The sequence below is a fragment of the Anas platyrhynchos genome, chromosome 1 (assembly GCF_047663525.1).
Source record: "Anas platyrhynchos isolate ZD024472 breed Pekin duck chromosome 1, IASCAAS_PekinDuck_T2T, whole genome shotgun sequence".
NCBI classification, from domain to species: domain Eukaryota; kingdom Metazoa; phylum Chordata; class Aves; order Anseriformes; family Anatidae; genus Anas; species Anas platyrhynchos.
The window spans coordinates 137,763,483-137,785,604 of NC_092587.1; the positions used below are offsets into that span (position 1 = coordinate 137,763,483).

General features: G+C 40.2%; 1 protein-coding gene across 4 annotated transcripts in view; it reads left to right on the forward strand.

The window, feature by feature from the left end:
* The first annotated feature begins 14,630 nt into the window (after positions 1-14,630).
* HERC2 (HECT and RLD domain containing E3 ubiquitin protein ligase 2) overlaps positions 14,631-22,122 on the forward strand; it is a 108,030-nt gene continuing 100,538 nt past the window's right edge. For 3 of the 4 annotated variants that reach the window (XM_027446869.3, XM_038173180.2, XM_038173179.2), the window contains exons 1-2: positions 14,633-14,762; positions 15,169-15,279. In XM_027446869.3, coding sequence (XP_027302670.2) covers positions 15,208-15,279 — 72 coding nt within the window. In that variant the 5' untranslated portion in view covers positions 14,633-14,762; positions 15,169-15,207. Of the gene's footprint in view, positions 14,763-15,168; positions 15,280-22,122 lie in introns of all 4 variants that reach the window. The other variant, XM_038173178.2, reaches the window with a different exon arrangement.

A 22,122-nucleotide genomic window follows, 5' to 3' on the forward strand; every position in this document is an offset into this window, starting at 1 on the left:
GACTGAAGTATAGATGCGTTGGTGTGCTGAGAGTGTGTAAAGGATTCTGATGGGCAGGGGAAATGGGCAGAGCTTCTGACATTATGAAGGAAAAATTAAACCCATTCTTCACTGGCTGTGATTAAGAGTACAAGTCTAAGCTATGCTGGAAGACAGGTGCAGCTGAATCTATTAGCCCTGTCTCTATTCAGTAGGTAAGGCACTTTCCTGCCTATTTATTATGCTAATAAATCTGGGAATACTGTGAAAATTAAAGAAAAATGGTTGGTGATGTTGGTCTGGCCTTAGGACACCTCACCCACCCTTTTTGGGTAATTAGTTTTGTTGGATTGACATTGATCCTGGGCAAAATAATAGGGGGAAAAACTGATACAGCATTACACTACAGAAGTGTTAAAAGGGAAGGGATCAATGTAAGGTTTGGAAAGCTTCCTTGTTAAGCAAAACAGATCTTTGTTTTTGCTGACGTGACAAATCTGATAAAAGTAATTGCGTATGTTTAATAAACTTAGCTTTCCTAAGATGTTTGACTTTCTTATGACCAGAAAATACTTCTGTACAGCATTAGACAAGTACATACCAGGTAAAAAAAACTGGTGCAGCTGAGAGATATGAAGATCACTAACGTACACTAAGCTAGCTGTCCTTGTGGAGTCACTGGGTAGATGTGCTCCCACCGGGGCTCTGTGCTATTCCCACAGGGCAGATAATGAAGGCTCTCACCATTCGGAGAAACCTGCACCATCAGGTAATCTGGGCTCTGTCAGATTTGGCCAAAGAGAAAGGATGGTGAATTACCACTTGGGTGGGAGCTGGGGAAGAAGAGGAAGGGGAAGTATATCTTCAAAAGCAACTCGCTGTGAGCAGGGTTAGGCACCTTAGTGGGCAAGCACCTGCACATGCAAGCTTGATATGCCAGAGTAAAGAGGAGTTATGGAAGTAGGTAATGGGAGGCCAAATAGCATCTCTGTATGAGGCACTGCATATAGCATACTGAAATGGGATGTGCAGTTCTGCTCATAATGTTTTAAAAGCATGATGAAAAGCTAGTGATGTAGCTTGTAAATTACCTGAGAGATAAAAGAAAATGTCTAAGAGCAAACAACTTCAATAGCTTAGTTTCCATCTCAGCAGGCAATCAAGGGGTGACTTGTTCATTCTTTCCCTTTCTTCATGTGAAGGAGGTATTGGGGTTTTTTAGTTCAGTGGGGAAAAAACAAACAAACAAAACAACAACAACAACAAAAACACAGCAAGACTGAGTAGTTCCTAGTTGGAAAGAAGAGCATGTCTTTGATTTTGCTTAGCAGTGGTGATGAACTGCTGAGTGAACTACCAAGGGCAGTAATTGACGAGCTGTTCAGGGAGCAGCAGCCACAAACAGCTCCCTAAAGGAAAGGGAGCTGGGTGTGCCAGCAGGACAGGCAGGGTGGTCACCTCACTCAAAAGGGGTGCAGTCCCACGTAGGGTGAGCATGACCAGGTTCATCCAACAGTCCAGATCACTAGACAAGTCCACAGCGGTGAGTCAGGTCTGAGGTTGAGCCTGGAAGTCAAGACAGAAATTCAGGGTGGGTACCTGATCCCATCATGCCAGACACTGTGGAACTGCTGCGAAGCTTAGACCGAAGGTGTCACCTAGAAATCACCTCCTTTGAGGGGTTTCTTACACTTCTGATTAAAGGCTGAACAGCTGCAATACAGATTAGCCTGAAGCCCAAGCAGACAAATCCCCAGGAACTGAGGGAGGATTTCCCTGATAGATCTTCGTCTTTTGATGACTTCACATCTAGGGTTCATATTTTATGGCATCCACATTCAATTCCCAAAGGACAAAATTTCGTGTGCTATACTGAAGAATAGGCTGGATGATATAATCTGAAATTAAGGCCATGGCCCTTTCTATTAAAAAAAAAAAAGCAAGGTGAATATTTCAGCTTTTTTTTTATTATTATTATTATTTTTGGATGTTGTTTTTCATGGAGAGGCAGAGAGGCAGAAGAACCCTTATATAAGAAGGGCATTAAATCAATCACTTAAGTGGGGTCCCCATCCCCAGACGTCTTACATGCTTGAAGTTAAGGAAGGCTTTTGTGATTATAGGGGAAACATCCCAATTTCAGCACGATGGGAATCCCCTCAGTATCCTAGAAATAACAGGCCTTTAGCAGTTTATATTTATTTAATGTATTTGTCTTTAACTACTGCAGTGTAATTCCATCTCTAAATATGTAGGTAAGGTTCTGGAAATAAGAATCTGATTACTTGCAATGTGCCCAGCTGTTGCTGCAGCTCCTAACATCTTTCTTCTGTCCAGCTGTGGCAGAGCGGGCAAAAACTACTCTCTCCTGTCCTTGATCTCTGCAATGCCCGGGGTCGAGCAAGTGGACGAGTTCCAAACTACGCAAAGCTGTTAACCCCAGTTGTTGAGCAGTTTCAAATGCAATGGTTGCATAAATCTCTGGCACTTCTCCCGGGCATCGATCCTGTACTCCAATAAGCCTATTCGAGAGATGGAGAAGGCTTTTTTTTTTTTCTTTTTTTTTTTTTTTCAAGTTCATTGAGATCATCTGGGATTTTTCTCATAACATTTTTGCTCACGGAGATAACATGGTGTTCTTAAAACTTCGGGCAGTCCAGATGTGGTCTCAGATTCGGCCATCTGGCTGCTGCAGCTCAGGAATCTGTAATTGATTCTTGTCAAAGTGCTCTGAAGGTCATTCATCTGCTTACGCAGGATACTGTAAATCCTGGCGAATATTTTTAGCGATCTAAGTAATTTATGAGAGGTTCTGTTCAAAATATGCAACGGTGAAACTGTTCCAGACCTAGCCATGACACAGCAGTACCTGCAGGACGGGAGATGCAGTGCTTGAATTATGTGATTTGTGAAGGCAAGGTCTGTAAGTATCTCTTCCAAGTAGGTAGTGGTCAAACAGCTGGCTACCACCCAGCTTTTCCTTCAGAAGTTTTGGCCGTGCTGTTAAGTTCCAATTTTCAGTTTTCCTTTGTGCTATTTTGATGGTCACTGCACTGAAACTACTCTTCTGTACTTTTCTTAACCTTGTTGGTGCTTTCTGGTAATACATTAGCTCCTGAATGTAGTTCAGAATAAATGTTTACATTAATGTTCGTAAAACAAAATAGGGAAAAAAATAGTCACATGCTAGTTTGGAACTGCACTGTGTTAAATGAAAAAAATCATATCAAAATTGGCCGATAGATTTGAAGTCCACAAGGTGCTATCCATGATGCTAATAGTAAATAGTGGTGATAATAGTAAAGCTCGTGTGGTCTGCATAGTGTTCAAAAAGACTCAGGGGAAAAACAGAAGATCAGGGCTGCTCAAGAGTTGTGATCTTTAACTAACGGGGGAATCTTGTTATATACTTAAGATGCAAAGAAAGCATACTTTCTTTAAGATACTTAAGAAAGCATCTGCAAGATGCTTTCGTTATAAATGGTGCTGATCAGTCAAAAAATGGGTTGTTTCTGCTTTATTTACCCGTTGGTTTGTTAATGGAGATTAACTGTAGACCATTTGTCATTTGTTTTTATGCAGAGAGTAGATGTGTCAAGGAAATTCATGGGGTACTGCTGGGAGCTAACTTTGAATGTAATATTTGTGTAACACAGACAAAAATGCCTTACAATGCAAAATCATATTTACTCTGTATCACCGGCACAGTTCTGAAACAAGGCTCTGAAAGCCTCAATAGCAGAGTTGTATTAATACATGCAAAATAATTTTCATTTGCAGAGTTAGTTGTTTTGTACTCTTTCCATTCCTATTCTTCTTTATTTTGCTGCTGTACTATTTTGCACATATTAAAATTAGTGTTCATTTTTATTGCTGCTATAGGATGGACATTTAATGCTTTAAGGGTTAATTCTGACTTAATTTAGCCCAGCATCAGCCCTTTCCAGATAAATGAACCTAACAAGACTGTCATTTAGATTTAATATCAGGAGCTATTTGCCAGTGAAGTAAGGCAAAGCATCACTCAGGGTCTATCCAAATTGTCTGTCTTCATGATCACTGTAATCTAAATTACATCCAAATTACTAGAGAATAGTTTAGTAATACAAAAGGAGCTGTAGAAGAACTGGGGCTAAAATTCTTTCTTTTTTGTGTTAGAGCAGTGAAATATTAAAGCTACATCAATGCCCTTGTCACTACTAAAATTTCGCTTGAACAGTGTAATGTCAGCAATCAGCAAACCTTTGCTGTATGCAGAGGCATCAGTGATGTGTTAGCTGCTGAAATGGTATCTCTTAGTATAAATGCAAATCTTCAAAACTTCTGCCCTTAATTAGTTTTGACCACTCAAAGTATCATCTGTGAAGCCATTTATGCCACTTAGGCTTGTTAGCTGAAGGTCATTGATCTTATAAAGAGCTAAGATGTTGGCTGCTGTTGGCTGCATTGGCCTCTGTCAGGCACAGCAGCTCACAGCTAAGTGTGTAACTCTTCCACAGAACAGCAAAGGATGCTAAAATCAGATGTAAAATACAAGTTTATTCAAAATGCTGATGATGATTAAAACTTGCACTGATTTCTGAGCCTGCATATATATGTGCAGCACCTCCTACCTTTCTATTCTTATTTTTGGTAGGGGATTGACAGAGAGGTGAGGATATTACTTCAGCATTGTCTCCTGACAATCCGTAAAGGCTGAAAAATCAAGGCATGAGTTGGTCGATGTGCAGCTCCATGGGTGTGGATAAGCCTTTTAACTCTTGCCTTTTGCTTCCAGTTCTGTCCATTTGCCTTCACCCTGTGACAGCTAAGCTTCATATCAACTTCTCTGAGCTGTGGTGTTTTTTCCCCACTGTGCCGTATGGTGAAGGAACGCCCTGGACTTCACAGCAGGACCTAAGGGGATGTTATCTGCTTGGACTGTGGTCTGAGCAACTCCTGCGTCTGGTACCCAGGAGGACAGATAGCAGGAAATTACTATTAATTTTGCAGTTAATGAATAACACAAATAGACACCAGGCTCTTTGCAGACTCCTTTTGTATCCAAAGACATAATGAAGCAAATACATAGGATAACTGCAAGGAACAAGCTGCACTGCTGTGGCTATAGGATTAAAGGATGTGTTTTTTTTTCCCCAAGAGGATCCCAAGTGGAGTGGATAACTGCCTTGTTACCCAGGCTGTCTTCTTGTATTTTGGAATTAATTTTTTCTAATTTGCTTTTTAGGTACATATGAAATACCTTACCCTAGCCTGTTATTTTGCTATTAAACAATGAAAACTTACTGTGAGAAGACACAATGCAATTGTTTTGCTATTTTTGTTGTGGTGGCTTAGGTTAATAATTTTTTTTTTTAAACTTGGGTAGCATAACTCTCTGCTGGAAAACTATTCTGATGCTTCAGGGAAGATTTACTGACAGTTTTGAGCTAGCATTTTCAAACCAGAAAATTCTACTGTGAAACAAACAAACAAACAAACACATAAAATGTGAACTACGTCCAGTTTGTAATTTCCTGTGAGTAAGCCAGGCCTAACATAATGTAACAGGACTGGCATAGTTGGAGTGAGTGGAGATGACTTATTATCACAGTTGATTATAGAAATGAGATTGGAGTCTTGTGACCTTCCTTCTTTAAACAAACAAACAAAAAAAAAATGTGTATTTTTTTTTCTTAAAGATCATCGAGAGAGCCACATCAGGATTTTACTCTCTACACCATCGGTGTAAATTTGTTCTTTCAGCCTGACACTCTTGCTCCACAACTCACTTTGCCATCTTTCTTTACTGTGGATGAGATGCCTGCACTTCTGAGTGTGATTCCTCCATCTTGCTGAGGGTGGAATGAGTTGCCTTTGAGGTGTTTATTCCTTGCCACTGGCAGCAGATTAGTCCAAAGAACTAGCCTAAAGCAGCTGATATTAGCCTCAATCAATGCTGTATTTTAAAATAGCATTAGTGGGAGGAGTATTGAGGGTCACTAATTATAATAAAGAGAGTATGCTCTGCAGGGTTGTTTCTGATAGTTTTCTCTTTTAGATGTGAAATCCCAGTGACCCCCCCTTCCAGTTACACCTAGTATGTACCACTGTAAATCAGTTACATCCGATTTACTTGACATCAAACTTTTTGCTGTTGTATTACCCTGATGAGAAGTAAATGCCACCACAGATTTCAGATGGGACTGCAACTGCCTGTCCTCAAAACAGGAAGGAAGCTTGTATGTCTTGGGTAACTCATAAAAGTCAAGCGATCTTTTCATCTGCAAAAAGTTATTTATTAATAACATATTGATAAACAACTTCATTAATGTCAGCCTCCGAACTAGCTTGTTATAAACATGCCAGGCTGTAAACTAGATTTACCTTTTGGATCTGGTTTCAAGCATAGTATATTAGCTCCAAAGACAGCTCCCATTTTCTCAGCCTCTCTTGAGGCTATGTTAATAAATACCAATATAAAAGAGAAAAGAGGCTATAGAAGTGAAAAGAATTTAGATGCCATCAGTAATGGAGAAGGGTTGATGGTATGAGTGGCAAAGGCTAAAAACTTTATAAAACATTGATATCTCAAATGTGTTATGTTGAAAGCTAGAATCCGTCTGGGACAGATATAGGAACAAGAATCACACTCTGGGAGTGCTGGTGAGAAGACCTGCATTGATTGTTTTAAAATGCATGTGGGGCCAAAACTACACGCAAATACTAGGGGCTGTTGTATGAGGGGCAGAGATCCTGTAGGAGAAGGTCCCTAAACTTTACGATTAAGCTGGAGTCTTACCATCATAGCACAGACATCGCAGCTTTACATCATAACAGTCAGTCAACTTCATAGAAAAGGTTTCATAAATATTTATTAAAATCTTATATACTGTCTGAAAATGGACTAGAAATTCAAAATTGGTAGGGAAGGGAAGATTCATAACAGCTCATTTCCCAGTGTTGCAGTTTTCCTGGCTATAATATTCTTCAAAGTGTTATGAACAAGATAAGATGAAAAAGACTTTCAAGGTCTAATTTTTCAAAAATACTGATCATTGAGATTTTGAAATAACATGGTGTAGAGACAAATCTGTGATCTAGTTGAGAAGTAACGAAAACCTACTGCTCTGAAGAAAGCACTAAGAGCTGGGTACAACCACTACATAGGACTTAGCAGTGTTAATGCTCCCATTCCGAAGCAGAAGAAAACCAGATGTGAATGCTGTTGGTTGCAACACTTTGTTGTGTTTGCTCCGAACATAAAATACCACAAATGCAACAGAGGCTAGTGTAGGAACAAGCTGAAGCACACACTGTCTTGCTGGACTGTTTTCCTTCCTATTTGAACTTCATTTTAGACCACTCACACTGTTGGCATCCCCTTAGAGTGCAAACCATGTTATCATGTCTGAAATATCATGCGATTCTTCCTCAAGGATAAAATACTTTCTGAAATTGTAATAAACGGGATGGGATTGGAAAAACAGACGAGAAGGAGCAAAAAGTTCCTGCAAAAAGACTGCTGGTGTTTTGGGTTGGTATTCATTTTACATATTAAGGACAGTCCCAATAAGTTGTCTCGATTCTCTTCCCTCCTGCCCTCCAACCTGGGCTTGTGCTTTGAGCAACCTGTCCTTGACCTTTCTATTTGGCTGTTAATACCTCGCCCCACACCAGGCAGCAAGGACAAAACATGGCATAAGTCCAACTCATTCAAACACTTTTTTAAGTAAGTTTTTTTTTTTTTTTTTTTTCCCCTTATGAAGCATTTTTGTATGGAAGGATACCATATGGCTCTAGGTTAACAAACCCTTTATAGAAATACTGCTTCCTTTCCTGTTTAAATGAGTAAAGATTCCCATCAGCATTCATAAAGTGTTTCCCTATACATTAAGCAATGTAAAAAAGCTAAAGTGTTTTGGCCACCTTCCAAGCATTAGGAGAAACTCAATACTTGGTAGTTTCTAAATGGAAAGAATTAAAATTAGCATCATGCTGTCTTCTTATATTGTAGGAGATTTTTCTCATGCTTTGATTATTGGCTAAAGGATACTGTTCCCCTCTCTGTCTAGTAAAATTTCATCCTTCTGCATCCACCTACACTATCTAAAGGGCATAGATTAAAAAAAGTCTAGATCTTTAAGAGATCTAATGCTTTTCTCATTTTGCCAAATAATTTCCATTTTGTTCCTAAGTGCATTCTAATTTGCATTCTAATTTTGGGGAGGGAGCAACATTTTTGTTTATCTGCTTAAACTCAAAATTCAAAAGGCACTTGCTGTTCAAAATGAACACCGAACATCCCTCCATCACGTTATGTGATTGTGAAGCATGTTGCAATGCCCACTGATGGGTTATTTTCTAGATCTTAACTGGGCAACTAGCCTCCTGTCAAACAGAATAGGTTCAAATACTGGTAATCTATTTGCATATATATATATATATATAGACTACATATACTGATAAGCTATTCGCATAATGCAGACTCATTCTGCCCTCAATATATAGGTCAGTATAATAGTGAGGATATAATTCAATTTCTAGCATTTCTAGCATAACTAGCATTATCTTGATGTTTGGGTGGATTTTAAGGTTTTATCTTGATGATTTAAAAATCTAATTTTTGTAGGTGAACTGTTTTATGAACACAGCTTAGTACTGTAATCTTTAGATCCCATAATAGATGGCATTATTAGCAAATCTTATTTCCTGTATGGAATATTCCTGTAATCGAGAATCCCCTTTAAATTCAAACATATCCTGCTTGGCTTTAAGTCATTAATTGTATTTAATAAGAAAATGATAAAGAGCTTATGGAGGTTGCTAATTTTAGTATGTGGAATGCCTATATATATTTCCTATCCGAATTTCTGACCTGTCCTTTGCTATATGTCCTATACCAGATACTTTTCATTTCCATAGGTCTGTAATGGATATCTGAGTATTTATGCACTATTTATTTCCAAAGTCTTCTGAAGATCTGCTTAATGAGCATATTCAAGCTGTCATTTCCAAAGCTACATTGCGAGTCAGAGAACAACATCCATCTCAAATGTTTTATGAAATAATTATTTTGAATCTATAATTTAAAGAAATATAAGGAAAGAATTAATTTATTCTTGGTGTTGAGTTCAGAGATACAAATCAGATCAGACTGGTTTGGGCTGTAAAGCAAGAGCCTTCCTGGACAGAAAAACTGGGGCTGGCCCGGGGAAGCAAAACAATCCTTTTTCTCTGTAATGGAAACATTACCTGGAGAATGAGCTGTTGGGATAGCATTTTTCTGGGAGATCAGAAACACTCGTGGTTGGTGTTGGATGAGCAGAATAAAGGGTAGGTGAGGCTGAATTTTGAGCTTACTGAAGTCAATGAAAACTTCACTGCTTGCTTTAGCAAGGGCAGGATTTACCCTCATTTTAAAAATAATTAACTATGCAAAATGTAATTAACAATGGAGTCTAATTAGCTACCTTTGCAAAGTGTGGCTTTATTGTGACAGGTTTTAGTTGTTCTGTCCTTCATTTTTCTTAACACTGTGAGTTGCTTTTCCAATACCACCTCTGCAATTGAGCTGTGTCAGCTGTACAATGCGCTGTGACTCACAGGTCGAAGACTCTTTCCACAAAGAAAAACTGTCACGAGAGAAGGACTCGTTGAAGCTCCCTGTGTAAGCAATATTCGTCATTTAAGATCGGGGCTAAGTGAAAAGGAGGGGCAGGGTTAACTTAGTTCTGTTTAATATTAGAACAATACAGTTTCCAAACTCAAATGGGTATGTGTCACTGCCTAATCAAGGTAGGAGTGAAATCATCTTGGAAGTGTGGATGAATATGAAGGCTTGGGGTTAGAATAAAGATATGCCAGAGAAAAAGATGAGAAACAGCAGGGCTGTGACCACTGCAGGTGAGAAAGGACCAGAAAGCCATGCACAGAGGCAGGAGATGTTTCATTGTCCTGAAGAGACATAAGGAAAGAAGGTTGGGATTTTGATGGCAAGAGGTTTGGGGTTTTGAACAAAAAGCTGCTTCCTTTGGTTGGTTGTTCTGCTTATGTATTCCCCCCCCCCCCCCCCCCAGCAATTAAAATGGCTAGTAGAAAGCATCATTATGACTATTTAGAAATACTGGTGTGTGGGGGAAGGAGAAGAATCCTTTTATGTCCTTACTCTGTCCTGTTTTCACTCTGAAGAAAGCACTGGTGTGGAATAAATGTACTGACCAATGTGAACTGATGGCATTCATTGCAAATAATATAATAAAGAAGTAATGGGCCTCATCATGATCTTTTAATTGCATAAAACTGAGATTTTGGCCAACAGTTCATTTCAGAGTGTCTTAAAATAACAAAAGCTACTTGTAAAAATTTCTCACTTTCTTTGGGAAAGCTTTCAACACAGAGAATTAGCCAGGAAATTCTTTGTGACCTGTTTTAAACCCAGAGAGGACTGGATTTTGTATTTTGTGGATGATAACACACAAAGACTTCGAAACTCAGTGGGAGAGCTCAACACAAATGGCTCTTGAAAAAAATTACAAACAAAAAAGCCATTGTCTCGCAGCGAACAGTTGGGCACTGCTCTTACAGAGATGGTTTTGTGTCCCTTTCACACGAGTAACAATTATTGAGAGAAAATGAGAGAAAAGGAATGTCCCACATTCTGCTGCTGATATAACAAGAACGGACTCCCTAGAGCTCACACATTTAAAATAATTATTAATTAGTAAAGATTTGACCGTTATACCTACAACGCCTGCAGGTAGGGCAGGGTACTGGTTATATGTAAACATATACTTTAATATTTGAGGTCCTTTATGAATAATAATAATAAAATCTATTTTTTTTTGTTCATTGGTTCTTAAGGTTTTGGATTTAGGCACTTGAGAATGCAATTGTCTCTTTTTTTTTTTTTTTTTTTTTTTTTTTTGTGATTGATCTTGTAATTGCTTATGATCTCATTGGCCCAAATGAAATAAAAACAGATATTGAGCTGCCTAGATTGTTCAGAGACACTTCTTTTCCTTTTGTATGTTCTGCTTTAGATTATTAGTATTAGGTTATTAGTATTTAGCACTAGTTTATTCAGTTCATTTCTGTTCTTCCCTGTCTCCTTAGACCTGTCTGACTGTAACTGCCTGTTCATGGAGGTGAGGGGAGGGCACCATCCATGCTAACAACCCTTCGTTTTCCAGCCTTGTGTGTGTACCACTAACCTACTTTTCCTCTACCTCCTGTACCCCAAAAGTGCCTCTTCTCTGGTATGTCTCCTCCTCCACATTTACAGCAAAAGGGAGGTCTCCTGCCCAAAGCCAGGCATTTTTAGAACACACTCTATTGTTTGTAAGTGCTCTAATAAGTGCGACAGAGAATGAGACCCTATTAGAAAGCATTCTGATATGTTTACTTATTGTTTTAGTCTGATTTAATAGCAGTTTATACAATATATCTAGAAGCAGCTACATGTAAATTACTGACTTTGTCTGTCCATGGAAATTAGATTTTTTCATGTCCAGCCATTTTGCTGGAGGAAGCAAGAAAGAAGTGCGAGGGTTTTGACAGATTTGCAGTGAAAGCAAAGAGTTTTCTTCCACCTCACTAGCAGCTTGCCCTGCCATCCCGAGGATGTCGGTGTCTCTAAGGCAGGGACATCAGATCCACTTAATGATTTTCTTGGGTGTAAAGTAGGTTACTTGAGCAAGCTGGGCCACAAAGGATGACAGCTGGTGAGCCGATTTTCAAGATCATATAATCCTGCTTTAAGATGGAGATATGCATCAGAAGAGTAGAGCGCAAGAGTGGCTGTGGAGTCGTAGCACTTCACCTGTTTGGCTTGAACTTGCCTTCAGAAATCCGCCAGACACGTACATTACAACCCTCATTACCTTGGTCTTTCAGAAGTAAAACAACACATCATTGTTATTTAAACAACATCAGAATAACATAGTTATTGATGGACTTAATAGTGCGAACACTGTGTATAAAGATGATTACAGGTTCCAGAGTCTTTACATTTTCTGATTATTAACGGAACTGAATTGTTTTTTAATAATATCATTAAAATAATTATTTATGTTGTTTTACCAGATGTACTTTTCTCTCTGAAAAATTTGGTGGGTACATAGTATTTTTGTAAATGAGAATGCCATTTTAGATTGCATCATGCTATTACAGTGTATTTGAAATGCAAACAAACATTATTAATCAGAAGTGAAATCTAAATCTGGAAAGTACAAAATAATCCATAAATTCTTCAGAAGCATCACTATCTGTTGAATTTCCATGGTTACTGCACTCAAATATGTTTTGATTTTTGTGGAAGTGAGTGAGTACAGGACGTTCCAGCTGAATATGAGAAGGCACTTCTTTACTATGAGCATTGGCACAGGTTGTCCTGAGAGGTTGTGGAGGCTCCTTCTCTGGAGATATTCAAAACCTGCCTGGATGCCATCCTGCACAATGTGCTCTAGGTGATCCTGCTTGGTGGGGGGGTGGACTAGATGATCTTCAGAGGTCCCTTCCAACCTTGGCCATTCTGGGATTCTGCGGGTACCTGCTAATTGGGCCAATGATTCAAGTCTAACAGGTTAGCCAGTTATGCACTCTTCAAATTGTTCACATCAAGAGTTAAGAACAGAAGATTACTGCTGCTTGTTATTTAGTAAAAGTAAGAGATTTATCTGAAATAAATGCAAATGACCTTTCTGGAGAGCCAAACAAAAATGGCAGAGAATGCAGCACATGCAAAGCAGCTCTCTGATATCTGACTTGCAAATCACGATCAATGGGCACCATGGTTTCAACAAAGTTTTACTAATGCCTTCTGGTTTGGACTCCATACATTGCAAAGTGTTTTTTATCACTACTTGCAATATGACAATATGACTACTTTGTTATATTTCCAGTTGACCAGGAGACTAAAACATTTCCCATCCTGGTGCGCTAGTTGATTTTTAGCCATGGACTAGCCAGAGTAGACATGACATGAAATGCATGACAAAACTTTCACTTCCCTGATATATAACATAAAGCTTTTGACATACAGGCATTTGGGCAGATTTTTCAAGGGAAACCACTTTTGTTTTTAAAGGTTCATATTTTGGAGTTTTGGAGAGTAACTTCTGGAAATAAGTTATTTCTGTATTTATTATATTCTATATTTTATATAAATTTTCAGGCAGTTCAGAAATGTACAACTTTTCACTTAAGGTGACTGTGTCTTGATCCCATATTGGTCCATGGTGAGTCACAAGCTGAGCAGTTAGGTCATGGCAGCATTTTTCTGTTACTTTGAAAATGAACACCAAAAAATAAAATTCGCTTCATTTTACTGGTAATAATTACGACCATGTTTCTTAGAATCACAGAATGGTTTGGGTTGGAAGGGACCCTAAAGATCATCTAATTCCAGACCCCTGCCATGGGCAAGGACACCTCCCACCAGACCAGGTTGCCCAAAGCCCCATCCAGTCTGGCCTTGAGCACCTCCAGGGATGGGGCAGCCACAGCTTCTCTGGGCAGCCTGTGCCAGGGCCTCACCACCCTCTGAGCGAAGAATTTCCTCCTTATATCTAATCTAAATCTACCCTCTTTTAGTTTAAAACCATTTTCCCTTGTTCTGTCATTCCACTCCCTGACAAAGTCCATCCCTATCTTTCCTGTAGGTACTGGAAGGACACTGTAAAGTCTCCTTGGAGCCTTTTCTTCTCCAGGCTGAACAACCCCAACTCCCTCAGTTTGTCTTTGTAGGAGAGGTGCTCCAGCCACTTGATCATCCTTGTAGCCCTCTGGATTGCTAAAACAAGTCCATGTCTTTTTTTTTTATTCTTAATCATAATAAAATGATTTGCCTAAGTATGATAACCTTTGCCCAAATGCATGCAAATGGTCTTGGTTCTGTAGGAATTTTGTTGGTGTGCAGCCTGTGGTTGCACGTGGGCCAAAACCCATTGTAATCTCATCTGCCAAGCTCTGCTCCCACCTTCGGGCTCCTTGAGTGCTGGAGAACTGCAGTCTACACGCTGCAAGATACTGTAATTTTGATTAATTTGCATTTCGCACTACTGATCCATTTTGTCATCCCCGGCACAGTTTCAGCTTCTCCCTTTGGCAAGGGGCGCGCCGCGTTGGCCTGCAGCCCCCCTCGGCCCCTGCCAATTCCCCACATCACCCCACCGTAACAGCGGAGCCTGCAGCTAAAAGGACTGAAGGAAGTAAAGAGCAGAACAGCACTTTTTTATTTATTTATGTTTTTAAATCGATTTCTGGGTGTAGTATGGTTTAGTGGAGGACTGTTAGCGTTAGGTCAGAGGTTGGACTCGGTGATCTCGGAGGTCTCTTCCAACCTAGAAGATTCTGTCATGACGGAGGGCTGTGTTTTTGCTACTGTCTATTTGATTTCACTTTATTTTATTTTATTTTGTTTTATTTTAAGCCGTGAGGCGGTGTCACACTTCAGGCCTTCACCATGCTGGGAAGGGGGGGGTTGGGGGTCTGAGGGGCACCCCCTCCCTCTGCGCAGTGCCCCTCTATCTCCACTGCGCCGCTCCTCTCTATGGTGCGGCCCGCCCGGGGCAGGATGTCCCGCCCCCCCCTCCCCTCCTGATTGGCTGCGAGCCTCTCTGGCGTGCGTAGGGGCCGGGCTGAGAAGGGGCCGAGCTCCCCCCCAGCTTCCAGTGTGGAGGGAGGGCGGGCGCGGGGAAGGCAGGGCCCGGCGCTGCCGGCGGACGAAGGGGGTGGGGGGGCGGGCGGGTAGCGGGGAGGAGGGGCGAGGATAACCCGGGGCCGAGCGGGGCGAGGAGCCGCCGGTGAGTGCGGGCAGCGGGCAGCGCCTCCATCGGCTGCTGGGGGGCGGGGGGGGCACACACACACACAGGGACCCCCCCGCACCCAGCCCCGGGATATGGCGGCGGCGGGGCGGGGGCCGTGCCCGGGCCTCCCTCGGTCCCTCCTCGGGCCCCTCTCGGTCCCCTCCCGGTGCCTCCGTCCCCGAGGGGCTCGGGGCCGCCCGGGGAGGCCTTCCTCGGGTGCGGGGGGAGGGGGTGGCCAAGGGTTTCCAACCCCCTGAGGCCCCCCGGGGGGGTCGCTTGCACCCTAAATTATTCAGGGCCCCAGGGGAGCCACCCCGAAATACCCCTGGGTTGGGTTTGTGCCGGGTCGCTGTTTTTCTCCTCGCTGCGTGCCGGGTTGTTATTTATTTGTCTCCTCCCGCAGCAGGTTGGGTTGCTCGGCCAGGAGGCTGGCGGAGGGAAGATGTCTTCTGAGGCGTTTTGTCTGGCTGCGCAGGCGAGGTTCGACTCCAAATGGTTGAAGACAGACCTACAGGTGAGGAGTGGGCGACCTTTCAGGTGCTTTGCAGGCTGGGCTGCTGGTGAGGTGGCTTGCTGAAAGGAATATGTGCCTGAGATCACACTGCACTTCACACACACAGACACACAGAATTTCTAGGTTGGAAGAGACCTCAAGATCGTCGAGTCCAACCTCTGACCTAACACTAACAGTCCCCACTAAACCATATCCCTAAGCTCTACATCTAAACGTCTTTTAAAGACCTCCAGGGATGGTGACTCCACCACTTCCCTGGGCAGCCTGTTCCAATGTCTAATAAAACTTGAGGGAACACTAAATTATTTTGAGCTGCAAATCTGTGTTGTCTGTCCAGTCTCTTCTGCATAGAAACAAGCTGGACTACACGTGTGTGTTATTTTTGTGCAGTGCCAAAGCACACACCTGTGTACAGAGCTTTACTGCTAGAACTGAGTTCTTTAGGCTGCTGCCAAACTTCTGATCTTCAACCAAGTTCGTGGTTTTAATACACAAGAAAACTGACGTGAAAGACAATGGAAATCAACTTAAGTTTTAAAGAGTTCAGATTAGCTGTTACCCCAATTGCTTGGGTAACAGGTGTAGGCTTCCTTTAAATTTCATCCTTTTCCAAGGGAGTTAATTTTGTATGGAGTCTGTCAAAGAGAGGTGGCTGAAATGGAACTGGTCTTTGTACTGGTATATGGTGAATTTTGCTTTAGAAGATGACATGTTTACTTATCAAGATTGTGTGGTAGGGTAATGAGGTTATTATCATGTTTGCTCAATTTGAGTTTGAAACCAAAGAGAAAAATAGAGAGAAGTTAGTGTTTTGGGTCAGTTACATTTCATTTTGGATGAAATGGGTAACTAGAGTAAGTCCTTGTGTTGTCTGTCTTCCTTCCTCCAGATGTAGCATACAGATACCTTACTTTGAATAGGCTTTGCAAGTTCTTGCTCAAATCTCTGAAGTTCTTGTTGGGACAGGCCAGCTGGTGTTATTCCTTTGATACAGATTTATTTATTTATTGCGTCCTGATTGACTTTACTCAAAAGTCTTTTTTGCATAGGCTGGTTGGTAGAGTTCAGCTGTCATTGTGTCTAGACAAAGGTATGTTCTATGTACTTGTGACCTAAAAGCAAACTTTTTCCAGTATTTTACATCAAACAAGCTAAATCGGATTCTGAAGTGACAAGTTTAGTATGCAGCCATCAGGGCTCTACTATATAACGTAAGGGCCATAAAATTACAGGGATCACCCTTGATTTGGCTAGATTAGTTCTGTCTCTTGTTTTTTATCCTTTCCAAAGCCCAGATTTTGGATTCAATATTGGATGTTTTGGCTAAGGAGGTGAATACGCTTAGTACAAAACAATTGGAAGATGAAGATATTAAGAGTTATAGAAATACTGTTCTAGTCCCTGGATGCTTAGTTCTAGATGGCAAATAAGTTGCTTTGACTATTGTAAGATTGTAGCTGAAAAAATGGCCATCTGTCTGGAATGGCTGCTGAATATGGATTGCCTACTTTTCTTCCGTATTATACAAGGTGAACAATGTGACTATTCATGTGATTTGTCATATTTTTCCTCTCTGTTGTAATGTGTTTTCTTCTGCATCCCGTTTTTTATGCTTACATGCACTTTTGACAGGAAGGTTTCAATTGCCATCCATACCTTAAGGATTATTTTCAACTGAGTGCATAAAAAGACAAGAAATACTTGTCTTTTATGGGCTAGTTTTATAGTTAATGGGTTATAATAATTCCACTAAATAATAAAAATTCTAATTGGTAACAAATCTCTATATGAATAAGTTCTTCTATGAGAGTTCTTTATGAGTAATAAGTTAGACTGTAATTGCCAGGGTGCTCCCTTTGTTTTCTTCTAATCATGCTCTAGCCAAAATAATGAGATTAATGAAATAAGAGAACAGTAATCGTTTGTGATCTGCTGGACGCAAACATCGCTTCTCTGGAATGTGAAGCGTAGGCAGACCTCCCAGGTATCCTACAGTTTTCTTACTAGGTTAGCAATTTTTGGCATTAGGCAGGTCCTCATCACAGAACTCTGTGCAGATGTATCTGTTGGTTACTTTTTATTAATTATATATAAAAAAAAAAAAGGCATGTGGTTCTTGATTTGCTCTTTTTATTGTATTAAATGGCAGATGTCTTCTGTCAAGTAAAGGGGTTTTAGGCTCTGGGGAATTTTTGTATTGCCTGATTGACCAGCATGACCTAGCTACTTGTGAAATCTCTTTGTAGACATAAATCCTGTATCACTTTGTTCTTTTTCTACCAAGCATGCAGATTTCCTGCCTTGTATGTTTTTTTTTTTTTTTTAACCTGCTTACTGTAGAAGGGCCTTGTCAGTGTTCAAGAGATTATTGACAGAAATAGAAATTATGAGAATAATACCTAGGAGAGATTTGAACAAAGGCACACTGATTTAAGTGAACGAATCGAGCCTGACTACATGTTACTGATTAGAATTGACTCTGAAACTCTTCACTTTGCACCTAGATTCATAATTTCTTGCTTTACAGTAGCCAAAGAGTACGTTGGTGGGATTCCTTGAAGAAAGATATACTGGGGAGTTCTTCACCTTAGGAGACATACAGAGATTAACCAGTCTCTAAAAGTAACTTTGTTGTTGTTGTTCTTGAATAACATTCTTTGCTGTTGCCTAATTTGAGGGTTATAGCTGGAAGTGGAAGGGAAGCATTTCTTCTGGTTGATGAGCAGTCTCCAAAGTCTGACTCCTCCGTTTTTCTTGCCTCTGTTGCCAGAGGCTCTTTATTTAGACTTGATGGCTGTGGCAGTCACTGTGGATTAGAGGCACTGAAATCTCTGATGATCATTGGATTCCTTTTTGACTTTAGCTCAAGACAATGTTGCGGTAATAATGTAATAAATGATACTACAATGTTATGTGCATTAATAGCGGTCTGTAATGTAGTGGTATTAATGGAATAAAATCCATGTGTCATTCTTTTCTTAGCATGGATTGTGTTTAATCACCTGTGAGAGCCACTGTTTCAGCTGGCATTCAGGCCAAATTTAAGTATACTTACTGAGTTTTGGGGTGTTGGTGTTATTAGACAAAGCCAGCATGGTGTAGCATATTATTACTGTTCTTAAGAAAGTATCTGAACTCTTTGTAGTGACAGTGAGCCTTTAGCCTCCAGGAGCAATTGACATGGTGTGAAAAGTTGGTGGAGACTATATGTTTTGATGATAGAATTTTTGCTTCTGTTAATTTCTCTAAAGCTGATTTAATCAATATTATTATAGGAAGCCAAAATGCTGTAGTCTTAGGTGCTGCCCACAGCTATGTCAGGTCTTTTTACAAACTTTGTAATTGACCCATTATTGTATGTTTTACAGTGCTAGGAAAGTCTAAAAAGTTTAGAAAAGTCTAAACACTCATTTTGTAAATTGTGTTTTATTTGTGTTGTTTATGATTTTTGTTGATTTGTGAGTTCCTGCTGGACCAAAGTTAGGCTCTGTGTTGCCTGAAAGAACAAACTGCTACTGTAGCTGAAAAACTCAGTTCAGCTCAGTATGAGGTTGCATCAGCAATACAATATATGTAATGTTTCCTTAAATGCACATATCAATAATATAACTGTATAACAGCTAAGTAATCCTATGAAATAATAAAACTTGGAGTTGCTAGAAAGGTTGGATTACCACTCATTTGATTTTATACATTTTATATTTTTGGTTTTGTTTTAATGCATATTAAAGCATATACCCATGCATGTCTATTACTAGTAGAAACCATCACACGTGTAACAAAATCTGAAATGGGAGATTGTGTTCTAATGGCTATTCTAATGAAGGCATCCCTCTTAAAAGGAAAACATAACAAACTACAAATGCTAGGGAAGATTAAAGTTGTTTACTTAAACCTAGATAAGCAGTTTGCCAAGTCAATTTGAGCTTTAAATAGTTCCATTGAAGTGAAGGTACTGCACCAGTTGTTTAGAACCTGGTGCAGAGAACTTTAATTAGTGATGGCTGAATCATGAAAAAACAGAATCAGTCAGCTAATGAGATGCATGCGTGTGTCTGGTGCTTATTGGTCTGCCCATTCTGGATCCTGCAGAGGACTGTTGTGCTTGATAGCAGGGGGTAAGGGAGAAAAGCTTTCATATTCCTGTAGCATGGGGAAAAAAAACCCACAATGAAACTTTAAGCAATAGTGAAAGGTGCAAGGGCTGTCTACGAAAAAGACTAGCATGGATTTTCATCAGTTTTCATTCAATTTATGGTTAGTAGGCTATTTCTGTCTTCTTTTGCCACAGGGATTTGAGAGATCTTTTTAAATTGAAGCAGCCACCTATAAGAGTTGCATTTGCCTGAAATCTTTTCACCTTCCCCCAAAGTTAAATTTGGCCTCTGTATTTTTGTGAAAGGCCAGCTGTTCTAGCACCTAGGTCAGTATCTTTGCTGATGTAAGTAAATGATGTCTTGACTGTTAAGAAGTTAGTGAAAGATGTTTTCTTTGTTTTGTTGATTTCCTAGTCATTTTCTCCTTAGTTTCAGTATGCTGATCAAAAATGAAATGTAAAACTGCAAATGAGAGCTCCTATGTTTTTAAATGTAGTGAACTTTGTAATGGAGAATTCTTAATATCCAAAAAATGAGGTAATTCTCCCTCCAGAATAAAAAGGAAGGGTCCGGAGGTGAGGACTTGACTTTACATGGAGTGATAGGCTAGAGAAGTTAAGATCAGTGTTTGTGCAGGTATTTGGGTTTAGAGCTCCTGTTCCTCAAATGGAGGAAGTTAGAGAACTTCTCTTTAAAGTTTGAGGGTAAGACTTATTTTTTCTTTGCTTATGAGCTTTAAATGTTAGTAAAATTTTGCAACAAATGGAAGCCTGGTCAACAGGGGGACGTTTCTAGTTTGACCCCAAATCTGTTGAAGTGATACAGGACTGCTGAACTTCATGGCCTTTGTCACCAGAACTTTAGAGCAATATGTTAGACCTAATGATGCTACTCTGTGATTTGTATGGGTGTGATAAGCAGCTGGGATTTGTGGCATGCTTTAACAGGGATGGAAGGAGGCTAGGACAGAATATTGAAGACAAAAAATGAAACATAAATTGAAGGGATTTAAAACAGTGAAAAGAGTAGAAAGGCTTAGGAAAGCACTTACTGTTTCTCCCGTGATATTCTTCTGTTCATGTGTTGAAAAATATTTTCATCTATTTCTAAATAAAAATGTATTTTAATGTACCTTTTAAAATGCAACCGATAGCTAATGCAGAAGTAACTGAGTGGAAGAACAGATTTCTGTCCACATTGCCCCCCCCACCCCAACTGCTGACAATTCTGAGGTGAAGATTATTAAGTAGCTTATATTTTAAATCCATAATGACGTTTTGTGATTATCTTCTATTTCCAACGTAGCTGTATAATCAGGAATCCTACCTGAATCAGACCTTAAGGCCTCTTCTTATGTTGTTTTCTTTCACTTGCATCGTTTTTCTTGAGCTCTGTTTAAGTTTTACAGAGGCTTCTGTGCTTGTTACAGGACAGTTTATGAAACCACATCAAGAATGGGATCTGCTAGAGCGCATGGAATAAACATTGTCTGATTTTAAATAGTTGTCTTTAGAACCGAATTACAGCTTCTGATGGTTTTTAAAGTAACTTACTGAAAACAAACCTTGTAGTGGTGTTTTGAGGATTCCCAGAAGCTTATCCAGTTGTGGTTGCAATGTTTCATTTTGTAGAAATGTAAGGAAATGCTAATGCCTTCTTCTGTAGAGGTGATGGCAGGAACGGGATATGTATGGGGGCAGAATTTCACTGCCAGCCCCATTGGAGAATAGGAGTAACATGCTAGCAACCAAACTAGAGATCCCTTTGACTGAATTCTGTCTTGTACTAGACAGAGTAAATTACAGTTTAACTGTAGAGATAAGATTAGAGTAGGGGCTGCTCAGTTTACAGTACAGTAAAAGTTCGCTTTGAAGTCTGTTTGGGCCCTTTGACTTGGGTAAGTGATCAGGACTGAGATTTAGGTCTACGTGGGAAGTATAAATTTGGCGAGGTGCGTGCCTTAGAAGTGCAGAGATCAAGAAGATGTGGTCTAGAGATGAGAACATGTAATAAATGGTGGAAGTAGGTTGCGTTTGTGAAGGTGAGGTGTAAAGGAGATGAAGATATGTGGTTGTATCTGAAAGGAAGTTAGGAGCTGTTATGGGAAAGATGAGGGAGATTTGGGGCATGGGGAATGCCACTTGATATGATGAAATGAGTAGGGAGGCTAATAACAAGTGCCAGGGCTGTAGGGTACTGGTTAGTGGGGATGGAGTTATGGCATTGCTCTTGTCTCAGACTTGGGAAGCAAGTGTCTGGGTGGTGGGGCAAGCAGGGACTTGGGGTCCTTGTGGTACACTCACAGTGTACATCTCTGCAACTGTCAACAGTTGGAAACATCCAGTGAAAACTTATTCTTTGTTAATTTAGTGAGTTCGTCAAATTAATCCCTTTTAACATTCACAAATGAAGTTACTAGATTATTAGAGGGAAAGATGATCGCGTAAATCAAATAAGTAGTGGGTGGGTGTTAGACTTGTACTCTTGTACTTGCAATCCCAGTATGTCAGAAACAGTGAGAAGAAAGTAAAATGTAACGTACTCCTGCAGAATATTTGTGAAAAGTCATTGTGAACGGCACCCTCTTTTTTAATAAGTAATTTGCATATTTAAGTAACTGCATGGCATGCAGAGGTCCCACAATGCATTGAAAGTACTAAATTCTGCTGGTTAATAATTCATTCGTATTAAAACATACTGGCTTTCCTGATGCTATTATTCTGTCATTTTGTGCTTACGTGTGCAG